The sequence below is a fragment of the Homarus americanus genome, unplaced genomic scaffold (assembly GCF_018991925.1).
Source record: "Homarus americanus isolate GMGI-L3 unplaced genomic scaffold, GMGI_Hamer_2.0 scaffold74, whole genome shotgun sequence".
NCBI classification, from domain to species: domain Eukaryota; kingdom Metazoa; phylum Arthropoda; class Malacostraca; order Decapoda; family Nephropidae; genus Homarus; species Homarus americanus.
Genome location: NW_024716951.1, coordinates 6,156,668 through 6,169,164, shown reverse-complemented (window position 1 = coordinate 6,169,164; position 12,497 = coordinate 6,156,668). Strand labels below are relative to the sequence as shown.

The 12,497-nt window shown below is 44.4% G+C and overlaps 1 protein-coding gene across 1 annotated transcript in view; it reads left to right on the top strand.

The window, feature by feature from the left end:
• LOC121858730 (vesicular glutamate transporter 1-like) overlaps positions 1 to 12,497 on the top strand; it is a 131,946-nt gene that overhangs the window by 90,322 nt on the left and 29,127 nt on the right. The window contains exons 5-7 of the mRNA XM_042355353.1: positions 6,610 to 6,743; positions 10,120 to 10,199; positions 11,300 to 11,418. Coding sequence (XP_042211287.1) covers positions 6,610 to 6,743; positions 10,120 to 10,199; positions 11,300 to 11,418 — 333 coding nt within the window. The remainder of the gene's footprint in view (positions 1 to 6,609; positions 6,744 to 10,119; positions 10,200 to 11,299; positions 11,419 to 12,497) is intronic.

Below are 12,497 nucleotides of genomic sequence, written 5' to 3'. Positions count from 1 at the left end.
TATATATATATATATATATATATATATATATATATATATATATATATATATGTGTGTGTGTGTGTGTGTGTGTGTGTGTGTAACTCAGCTGGTCGATGATTGGTCTGGGCTACTTCAGACATGTTAGTGACATGTTGAGACGAGTAGAGACGCACTCTAGTGTACCCAAACAGGGACTTGTGATAGCTTAGTGTGGAGGGTGAGGTGGTGGAGTTTGAGTAGGAGGATGGAGGAGGAGAAGAAGGAGGAGTGGAGTGTGAGGTGGAGGATGAGGAGTAGAATGAGTGTAAGAGGGTGGAGGAGGACGATTGAGGGGGGGTGTAAGTAGAAGATTGGAGGAGGACGATTGAGGGGGTGTAAGAAATATAAAGAGGGTGGAGGAGGACGATTGAGGGGGTGTAAGTAAGAGGGTGGAGGGGGACGATTGAGGTGTAAGTAAGAGGGGTGGAGGACGATTAGGGGGGTGTAAGTAAGAGGGTGGAGGGACGATTGAGGGGGAGTGCTAAGTAGGGTGGAGGGAGGACGATTGAGGGTGCTAAGTAGAGGGTGGAGAGGGACGATTGAGGGGGTGTAAATAAGAGAATTAGAGGAGGACGATTGAGAGTGTAAAGTAAGAGGTGGAGGAGGACGATTGAGGGGTGTAAGTAAAGAGGTGGAGAGGGACGATTGGGGGGTGTAAATAAAATTGAGGGACGATTGAGGGGGTGTAAATACAAGAGGGGTGGAGGAGGGACGTTGAGGAGGGTGTAAGTAAGAGGGTGGGGAGGACGATTGAGGGGGGTGTAAGAGAATTGGAGGGGGACGATTGAGGTGGAATTGTGAAAATGGGGGTGGAGGGACGATTGAGGGTGTAAGTAAGAGAATTGGAGGGGACGATTGAGGGGTGGAGTGTAAGTAAGAGGTGGAGGGGGACGATTGAGGGGTGAGGTGCTTAAGTAAGAGAGAATTGGAGAAGTGGTAGAGGCTAAAAAGGTGTAGGTAAGTGTTTTTCATGAGTGGATAATGAGTAATCTTTTTCTTTCTTTTTTCTATTTTCTTTTCTATGTTTCTTTTCCCCCTCATTTATTCCATTCTATTTCTCTGTCTCTCCTCTGACCTGACCTCTCCTCTCCTCTCCTCTCTCTCCTCTCCTCTCCCTCTCTTCTCCTCCTCCTCTCCTCCTCTCCTCTCCTCTCCTCTCCCTCTCTTCTCCTCTCCTCCCTCTCTCTCTCCTCCTCTCCTCTCCTCTCCTCTCCTCTCCTCTCCTCTCCTATTTTCTATATATTATCTCCTCTTCTCTATTTCTCTTCTCTTTAAGGTTTTTCCTCCTCCTCTCCTCTCCTCTCCTCTCCTCTCCTCTCCTATTTTCTATATATTATCTCCTCTTCTCTATTTCTCTTCTCTTTAAGGTTTTTCCCGGTGTCATGTCTACACTTGGGGAGAGGACGAGTCATTCATGTCAGTCTTGGGACACTTACAACGTTGGAAGACTACCACGAACAGGGCTGCTAAACCAACTATTTCTCCTAAGACACTAACCAACCGAACCTCAGCTAACCAAACCGAATAAAAAAAAAAACTACGCTTGGTTAGGTTAGATTTTTATTTATTTAGGTTAGGTTAGTTTTGTTTTCGTGTGGTCTGATATGTAAATGAGTCAGCCGTCGCGTTCGTGGTAATTTTCCAACATTTCTCGGCGCCCTCAGTCAGCTGTGGTCGGTCGGGCTGGTGCGCCTCTGTTTGTAAACAATGCCACGTGACAGACAACCGCCAGGAAGGAAGTGAAGAAGGGGAAAGAGAGATGGAGGGGAGATGCGGAGATGGGAGGGGGAGGGAGAGAAAGTTAAGGTGGGAAGGGGAGGTGCGATCAGTTAACGAAAGGGAGAAGGAGAGGAGGAGGGAATCAGGAAAGGAGAAAAGGGAGGGAAGTTGGGGAAAAGGAGAGGAAAATGAGGAGTAAGTGGAAGAGTTGATGTAGAATCGGAAAGGGTGGGGAAGGGTAAGGGGAAGCGAGAGACATTAAGCAGGAGGAAGAGGAAGACGAATAGGAGGAGGAGGAGGAGGAGGAGTCATGGGGATTTTAGGAAGGGGTGAGGAAGAGTTAGGATGTGTGGAGGCTGAGAAGAGGATGTAGGGAAGAGGGGAGAGACAGTGAGAGTAGGGAGAGGTGATACAAGGGGAGAGAAAGGAAGGGAGAGAAAGAGGGGAAGGCAAAGAAGGATAGAGAGGGAGGGAGAGGAGTGAAAGGGGGAGTTGAGGAAGGAAGAGATGGGTAGGAGGAAATGGATAATGCAAGAGGGAAAAGGAGAATTTTACCGGGAGGGAAAAGGAAAGAGGAGAGAAAGGGAGGGAGGAAAGGGAAGAAGTCAGGGTGTGGGGAGGAGGAGAGAGTGTCAGGGGGAGAAGTTAATGAGGGAAGAGGGAGTGGCTGATAGATGGGTGGGAACAGAAGAGGGAGGGAAGAAAGTGGGAGAGGAAGAGAGAAGGAGGGAAGGAAAAGAAGATGAGGAGGAAGGGAGGTGGGGAGAGATAAAGCGGGGCGAAGGAGAGGGAGAGAAGAGAGGATAAATAGGGAAGAGAGGAGAGGGAAGGAGGAGTAGAGGGAGGGAGGAAGAGAGAGAGAGAGAAACGGAAAGGAAGAAATGTGGAAAACAGGCAAACAAATGCAGTAAAAGGTGAATGAAAGAGAAACTTGATGTGGACAGTGATGAGGAGGGAGGGAGATGAGGAAGGAGGGAGGAGGGAGGAGGAGATAGATGAGGGAGAGACTAATGGAAGTAAAAACTAAAGAGAGATATTGTAGGGAGGTAAGATGGATGGTGAGGGCCGTGTGAGTCATCATTATTTTACACCACACACACACACACACACACACACACACACACACACACAACACTTTTTCCACCATTCTGGGGACGTCGCCTTGAGAGAGTGATCTAAAGGAGTTCCCCCTAAAATGTCAACAAAAGTCAGCTGATCCGTGACAGCCAGCCCTGAGTGGGAGGGAAGGAGGGAGGGAGGGAGAGATATTGTTGTGTGTCACTACCGTAGAGGAGGGACAATGAGGTAGGGGGAATTATGAGAGAGAGAGAGAGAGTAGGTCCCCAGGCGCTGGTAAGTTCCCTTTGACTTATTACATCGTCGCCTCACTTGACGGGTCTACAAAACCCTGCCCACCCGCGATTAACCTCCAGTCCGGCCCTCGGCTGTGGACGGCTCTGTGGCCAGCCTGGCCACAGAGCCATTTTCAGCCTGGTCCTGTGGCCTGGCTCTTAGTGGTTCTCTGGCCAAGCTGTGGACATCTCTATCGCCAGGCTGTTGGTGGTTCTATGACTAGGCTGCGACTGATTCGGGGCTTGCCTAAGCCTATATATATATATATATATATATATATATATATATATATATATATATATATATATATATATATATATATATATATATATATATATATATATATATATATATATATATTTGTGTGTGTGTGTGTATACAGGTATAAGAAAGAGTTCATTCAGTACGAGTCAGTCGGTGAATGAATGATTCATACAAATGACTAAATCTATCGTGTAATATAAACTTGCGGATGTTTAAGGTCATTTTACGAGGAAAGACGTAAGAGAATTTACCCGGAGTGATGATAGGTATATTTCATTTTCGTTTCAAAACCCAGTCGAAGCATTGCTCTCGTTAGTCGTGAATTTTGGAAGAGGATATTTCTCACGTCTCATCAAGCTGGTTACTTTGGTTCAGTGCGAGTCCTGGAAGTATAATTACCAGCATTTTTGTATTTTGTAGTATTTATCCAATTTTCGGTTGTCTCAGTTATATAATAATTGTGGATAATTTGTTCTTTTTATAGTACCATTTATACCGTTATAGCCATCACAATAACTACCTTGAAACGTAAAAACAGTGGCTCTCTTGATGCTCCGAGCCCAAGGAGGAGGTGCCATCTGTTGACAGCGGGAGAAAATATCAGTTCCATGTCAAGAAATTCCAGTAGATTCCCATTCTTAACACCGCCCACCCGAATTTAACCTAACCATTACGATTGTCCCATATAAACTAGATCTAAGTGCCTAGTTGAGGTAGTATGTCAGGCTAGTTTTTGTGTTTTGATTTTTAATTCCTTAATTCAAACGCAGTTGATGTTTACGATGTGAAATTTTGACTGTTTTTATGACTTTTAAACGCCATCTGTTGACGGGCCGCCGAAGTAAACAATTATCAGTTATTGTGAGTATACTGTACACGACATAGTGGCTTACTCTCCTCATCTAGTCACTTCAGTGTAAGTGTAGTGTGTACACTTACTACACTGTACAGTTAACTAAGAGCTCTTGAAGCAGGTGACCTGTGCCCGAGTGGGCTATTCCCCGTAAAAAAAAGTGGCCGGGACTTGTTCGTGCTCACAGAAACATTCTATTTGTGACTTGCCTTATGTCGAGAAAATAGCAAATTTGATGCATGAATTTAAATTTTTGTACTTCTATTTATTCGTCGTCTTCCATCTTGAACAGAGATTATGTCCATCTGTTGCCATTATGCGAGTGTTCTGTTGTTTGCATACAAACTCTTGTAGCAATCTTTCCATATGAATCCTTCCAGCGACTACTAGAGTAAATGATTTATACAATATGAGATAACCAATCTAACTAAGCTAATATGACCTATCCTGATGTAAAGAAAATATGTTAACCCATCATTTGGAAGCTTTCGTATGGTAAGGTCGCTGGAAGCTTTCGGTCACTGGTAAGGGTTTGTAATTTAAGTACAGATCAAGTGGTAAATTAGTTTCAGGTGGACGTAGATGCCTGTACAGAACGAAAAACGACGAAAAAACAAAATTACGAAAATTTTAATTCCTGCACCTAATTTGCGGTTTTCTTGACGTAAGGGAGAACTTATCTTTATTACAAACACAGTCGAAAGTGGGTGGTTTACGTGCGCAAGTAAAGATAAGTATTACTGAGTTCTAGATGATATTGATGTCACAGGATAATGCTGACGAGCTGCACCCGGGAAGACTGTACACCGGCACAGTGGAGGGGCCAGCACTATCGTGACCCTCAGGTGTGATGGAAACCGGACAAACACATTTACTATATACTGTAGTCGTAATATACTTTATCGTGTAATGTTGTGTTAATAGATCACTGGAATAATACTAATCCCAATATTTTTAATTGAATCAACTGCCAAGTGATCTGTGGTATTTTGACCCCGTATTTGGCGCACACAAGACGAATTTATTCAGCGTAGAAGGGATCCCTTACATAAGTAGTTAATGCCCTTTCCCCCTGATGAAGAATGATTAGTGAGGTAGATACAATGTGACCTCAGGGAAAAGAGGCCCTTTGGCGAACTAACTAAACTATTTTAGTATGACCGAACCCCTGTGCATTGTAGGACTTGAATACATTGCTTACCGCTCAGTGGTTCGTTCCTGCTATAAACAAAATTACGCTAAGCTTTGAAGCAGAAGGAAATTGCAGGTTAAAAATGATGGACGGAACACTATAAACGTCTTGAGAATAACAAACCGCGCATTCGCTTCATGAACATATTCGGTACTACGGAACGGGAGTTTGATTCCATTAGTTGATGCTCACTTGTTTAGTTAAATATTAAGAACTGAGGCGCCACTAAACTAGCATTTTCGGGGTAATTTTCTTCACTAGACATACAGTACAATATGTTATTAGATTGCACTTGTACTTAGCGAATCTGTGGTTAATATATCCGGGTTTAGAGCTTCGAAAAACGACATCTAAATTGACTAAAAAAAAACCCGGCAAGTATAGGTTGAGGTGTCTGCCCTTTGACGCTTCAGTAAATAAACGATAAATATTACTGAAATGTGTTTAATTTTAACAGGAACGAACTAGTTTGCTTCTGCTAATACCTAACATGGTGCAGCGAAATCATTATTATTTTTAAACGTCAAATCCGCTTCTTCCTACGTAAAAATCAATGTCTTTTTGTACCCTTAAACACGATTTGTTAAATAAAATGTATATTTAAGTAACAGATATAAACAAAATCCCCCCCAGAATTGTTTACATACTGAGGCTATCTTTGTTTACACTTGTCTACCCTAAGGATTCCCTGATAAAGAAACAGTGAAGATTATATCACACTAAATACATTCTGATGGCGAACTAACCTAACCTAACCTAACCTAACCTAACCTAACCTATCCTAACCTAACCTAATAAAGATTGTTAGGTAGTCGTCCTCGTTATTGTAATTGCCCTAGTGTCCTAACGATTGTCCCCGTCCTCGTTATCGTAGTCGTCCTCGTTATCGTAGTCGTCCTCGTTATCGTCCGAATAACATGTAGTTGTCGACAGTTATAAACAAAATATTATATTGAGGTCGATACAGTATGTTAAATATTGGGTGAAGGAAAGTGAAGACTGATCTTTTTTGACCCCAACACTGACCTATAATGACCCCAGCACTGACTTAAGATGACCTCGACACTCATTGACCTATTATGACCCTAACACTGACTTTTATTGACCCTGACACTGACCTATAATGGCCTCGGCGCTAACGCATGACTGCCTCGACACTCACTGACCTTATTATGACCCTAACACTGACCTTTATTGACCCCGGCAGGGAAGATGGCATGTACGAGGAGCCTGAGAGAGAGAACCCGCCACCGCTCAGGAAGATTGACCAATACCTGCCACCTAACTGTCCCTGCTGCAACATAACCAAACGCTTCACCATGGCAGTCCTCGCCAGTGTAGGTCAGTACCCCTATGTTATTCTAGGTTAGGTTAGGTTAGGTTAGGTTAGGTTAGGTTATATAAATCTTATCCTACCCTTCCTGTGTTATCCCGGGTCATTTGGTAACTCATCCTAGCTAACTTATATATCCACCCTACCTCCTATAGTCATGTGGCCATGCATATGGCCACACACTTGAACACTACGTCCTCGACTGTGTGAAGATAGAACCTTTTAGGGACAGGTCCAAGCACACTGTGTGTGAAATGGCACAACACTTCATCTCTAATGGCAAGATAGCCGACATATTAAGATTGTATCCACTTTTTTGCACTTAGTAACTATATCAATTCTCATGTACAGAACCAAATACGCAATGTGCTTTAATACCTCTCACGTAAATGTGAATAACAAAGTGTGAGGCCAGACATACTGCCTCACACGCCTGTTCTCACGCATTTGTGAATAAGTTACCCTTTATGTATAGAACTAAACAAATAATGTAAATGAAATACTGTGTAACATTCAGTGCCATAATATCCTGACAACGGAGGTTAATTATTATGACCCGTTGTAAACCCTACTCTGTAATCCTTTTGCGCTACCGCTCACAGGATGAGTGTGGGGTGCACAATAAAGTAGCCGCTGCAAGCGGCAAAATCAAATCAAATCATGGCGGCAGGTCAAAGGTCACACGAAGAGTTTGGTCAAGGCTACACACAAGAAGGGGTCAATTGGCTGCTAGTAATACTGGTCGTCTTATCACTGTCTTGTTTTACTGAAGACCATCTTGAGGACTGTTGTTAAGACACACACACACACACACTCACACTTGCACACACACACACACACACGCACACACACACACACACACACACTCTCATACGCACTCTCCCAAGGCGTCCATCACTCTCCCTCGTGGTCTCACACTCACACCCCCAAGGCCAACCTGACGAGCTATCCTCTTTAAACCCCACGTGGACCACACCTTAAGCCACGCCCTCTCACTCAGCTGATCGCACCCCCCCCCTTCTCCCTCCCTCCCTCTCACCTCTCTCACCTGTTGCCTAGTGAGTGAGCATTGGTGGGTGTGTTCACCTGCCCCTCCTCCACCTGTCTCTGAATGGAGGTGAGGGCGTGGTCGACCCCGCCCTCTCACACACCTGTTGAGCCGCGCCTGGGGGAGTGAGGGAAAGGGGGGAGGTAGAGTGAGGGGAAGAGGTGTGGTCGTCTTACCTGCCCCGCCCTCACACGTGTTGTGAGGGGATGGGGGAAGGGAGAGCGAGGAGAGAGTTGAGGTGGACCGCCCCGCCTGCCTGGAGGAGAGTTGAGAGCGAGGGAGAGCGAGGTGTGGTTAGTTCACCTGCCCCGCCCTCTCCCAACTAAACACCACGTGGGTCCTCTCTCTCTCTCTCTCTCTCTCTCTTTATCTCGGCCACACCCACCACTACTCTTACTCACGCCCACACACACATGCTCTCACCCCACTCTCTTTTCCTCCGTCTCTCCTCCTCCAGCCTACCGCCTCCTTCCCCCCCTCCTTGAACTTCTTCCATCTTCCCCTCTAACTTTTGCTTCTTCTCGTCTTATCCGCTGCTGTTATTATGTTTCCTCCTGGTGCTGTAGGAAGAAGAGGAAGAGAGGAAGTAGGAGCAGCAGTAGTTGTAGAAGGAAGAGCAGGAGTAAGAGGAGGTTACATAAAAATCATTATCTAGTGGTGGGAAAGAGTCCGCTATTTTGTTGTAAAAATTGTTGGATACAGTATAAGTTGTCACATGTGTTCCAGATGTCATGTGTCAGTAGTGTCATGTGCCAATAGTGTCATGTGTCAGTAGTGTCATGTGTCAGTAGTGTCATGTGCCAGTAGTGTCATATGCCAGTAGTGTCATATACCATTAGTGTCATGTGCCAGTAGTGTCATGTGCCAATAGTGTCATGTGCCAGTAGTGTCATATGCCAGTAGTGTCATATACCATTAGTGTCATGTGCCAGTAGTGTCATGTACCAGTAGTGTCATGTGCCAGTAGTGTCATGTGTCAGTAGTGTCGTGTGCCAGTAGTGTCATGTACCAGTAGTGTCATGTGCCAGTAGTGTCATGTGTCAGTAGTGTCATGTACCAGTAGTGTCATATACCAGTAGTGTCATGTACCCAGTAGTGTCATGTGCCAGTAGTGTCATATACCAGTAGTGTCATGTACCCAGTAGTGTCATGTACTAGTAGTGTCATGTACCAGTAGTGTCATGTGTCAGTAGTGTCATGTACCAGTAGTTTCATGTGCCAGTGGTGTCATGTGTAATAGTGTCATGTGTCAGTAGTGTCATGTGCCAGTAGTGTCATATGCCAGTAGTGTCATGTGCCAGTAGTGTCATGTCAGTAGTTTCATGTGCCAGTAGTGTCATGTATCAGTAGTGTCATGTACCAGTAGTGTCATGAGCCAGTAGTGTCATGTACCAATAGTGTCATGTACCAGTAGTGTCATGTGTCAGTAGTGTCATGTACCAGTAGTTTCATGTGCCAGTGGTGTCATGTGTCAGTAGTGTCATGTGCCAGTAGTGTCATGTGTCAGTAGTGTCATGTGCCAATAGTGTCATGTGTCAGTAGTTGTGTTCCAGTAGTGTCATATGCCAGTAGTGTCATGTGTCAGTAGTGTCATGTGCCAGTGGTGTCATGTGTCAGTAGTGTCATGTGCCAATAGTGTCATGTGTCAGTAGCGTCATGTGCCAGTATTGTCATATGCCAGTAGTGTCATGTGCCAGTAGTGTCATGCCAGTAGTGTCATGTGCCAGTAGTGTCATGTAAGTAGTGTCATGTACCAGTAGTGTCATGAGCCAGTAGTGTCATGTACCAATAGTGTCATGCCAGTAGTGTCATGTGTCAGTAGTGTCATGTACCAGTAGTTTCATGTGCCAGTGGTGTCATGTGTCAGTAGTGTCATGTGCCAGTAGTGTCATGTGCCAGTAGTGTTATGGTCAGAAGTAGCCAGTAGTGTCATGTACCAGTAGTGTCATGCACCAGTAGTGTCATGTGCCAGTAGTGTCATGTGTCCAGAAGTGTCATGTGCCAGTAGTGTCATGTACCAGTAGTGTCATGTACCAGTAGTGTCAGCAGTAGTGTCATGTGTGTCATGTGCCAGTAGTGTCATGTGCCAGTAGTGTCATGTACCAGTAGTGTCATGTGTCAGAAGTGTCATGTGTCAGAAGTGCCATGTGCCAGTAGTGTCATGTGTCATGTGCCAGTAGTGTCATGTGTCAGAAGTGTCATGTACCAGTAGTGCCATGTGTCAGAAGTGTCATGTGTCAGAAGTGTCATGTACCAGTAGTGCCATGTGTCAGAAGTGTCATGTGTCAGAAGTGTCATGTGTCAGAAGTGTCATGTGTCACTTTGATCTCCTGCAGGGTTCCTTATCTCCTTCGGTATCCGGTGCAACATGGGCGTGGCTGTGATGGGGATGACCTCCAAGGTTCCCGCCACTGGGGTGAGTAACACCTAAGTCACCCTCTGAGTCGTCGGTGAGTCAGAGGGTGAGTGGTGATTCAGAGTCGTGATTCAGAGGGTGAGTGGTGATTCAGAGTCGTGAGTCAGAGGGTGAGTGGTGATTCAGAGTCGTGATTCAGAGGGTGAGTGGTGAATCAGAGGGTGAGTATTGATTCCGAGTCGTGAGTGAGTGAGTGAGTGAGTGAGTGAGTGAGTGAGTGAGTGAGTGATTGGGTGAGTGAGGCTTCAAACTCATGATTGACAATGAATGTGTAAAATTTCAGAGAGAGAGAGAGAGCATTACTCATCCATTATAAACGAAAATAAAGCTTCAATAATTCCACTGGTATTATTTACAGCGCTATGGAAGCCTTTATACTTCACTTACTTATATAAATTATTATTATTATTATTATTTAACTAATTGATTTGTTTTTAAGTGTTCAGTTACAATGATCTCTCTGTCTGTCTGTTTCTCTCTCTCTGTCTGTCTGTTTCTCTCTCTGTCTGTCTTTTTCTCTCACTCTGTCTGTTTCTCTCTCTGTCTTAGTCTGTTTCTCTCTGTCAAGTCTGTTTCTCTCTCTGTCTAAGTCTCTCTGTTTCTCTCTCTGTCTTAGTCTGTTTCCTCTCTCTGTCTTAGTCTGTTTCTCTCTCTGTCTGTCTGTTTCTCTCTCTGTCTTAGTCTGTTTCTCTCTCTGTCTAAGTCTGTTTCTCTCTCTGTCGCAGTATCTCTCTTGTCATTCGCACACACCGAACGTTTCTCCGTCTCCTGTATCACCAAGTAACGTTTTCACCATCTGTTTGGCCCAGACAACTAACGTTCCGCCCTTTATTTATCTTTCTTATCAAGATATTTAATTAACGTTTCCGGATCCTTGTTTCTTCTACTATTAAAAAAAAAAAAAATCTTGTATCTTCTACAAAACAAAAGCAGTGACTAACGTGTGTATTAATGTGTGTGTGTGTGTGTGTGTGTGTGTGTGTGTGTGTGTGTGTGTGTGTGTGTGTGTGTGTGTGTGTGTGTTCTGTAATATAAACAGAACATAAATAACTAACTGTTTTCTTCTTTTTTTTTTATCCCTGGTTCATCTACATCATCAGAGGAAGGATATCGATTGGAGTGACGACATCGTAGGAGTGGTGGATTCTTCCTTCTTCTGGGGATACCTGGTTACTCAAGTCCCCGGCGGTCTCCTTGCTTCCCGCTTCCCGGCTCACAGGTACGACGCCTCGCCACCACCAGTCTTATGCCGCGCTGTTCCTCGTCTCCCGCTGACGGCCAGGGCGTGGTCCAGCTCTCACTCACTCACTCTCACTGCCTCCTCTCACTCTCCTCTCACTTACTCAGAGACTGTGGCAATAATCATTCATTCATTAATGTATCACTTCCCTCCCTCCCCCCCTCTCACCTACTTGGTTGTTTACAGGCCAGAGAAGGTTTTAACTCTTTCCACTCAAGGCAAAACTAACCTAATATAATGTAATTCCTTATTATTAGGGTCTTTTTGGGACTGGGAGGGTCTATCAGGCTCGGGGATCTGTTTTGACTGGGGCCTAATAGAATTGAGGTTATTGAGACTGGGACTTCTATTAGGATTTCAGTATATTAGTATTGCAACCTATTAGGAGTAGGGCACAAATGGACTGGAATCTTTGAGGACTGGGGGTCTATATTGGGGCTGATGTCTGCTAGGATTGGGGCTCATTGGTACTGGAATATTTGGGGAGAGGGGGCTATTACGACCTATTTGTATTAGAAATGAAATCTATCAGGACTGGAGTCTATTTAGAACTGGTGTCTATTAGGACTAGGATCTATTTAGAACTGGGGTTAGGTTAGTTTAGGTCAGGTCAGGTAAAATTGGGTTATGATAGATTAGGTATGGTGAGGTCAGGTCAATTAAGGTTAAGTTAGGTCAGGTTAGTTCAGGTCTAGTAGTGTTATGATAGGTTAGGTCATGTTAAGTCAGGTCAAATTAGGGTATGTTTTGTTAGATTAGGTTAGGACATATCAATCCATGTCAAATGCGGTTAAGTTAGGTCAGGTTAAATTGGCTTAGGTTATATTAGGTCAGAGTAGATCAGGTCAAATTGGATTAGGTTAGGTTAGGTCAAATTGAGTTAGGTTTGGAGTGGGATTTAATGGGACTGGGACCTATTATGACAACAAATAAATAAACATCACTATACGCAAGGTGATCGAAAAGTCCCTGTGCACCTAAAATACTTAACCAATGTAGTTTATTCCCCGTCATACCTACATTATTATATACCTTTTGTAACTACAGTAAGTATTGGA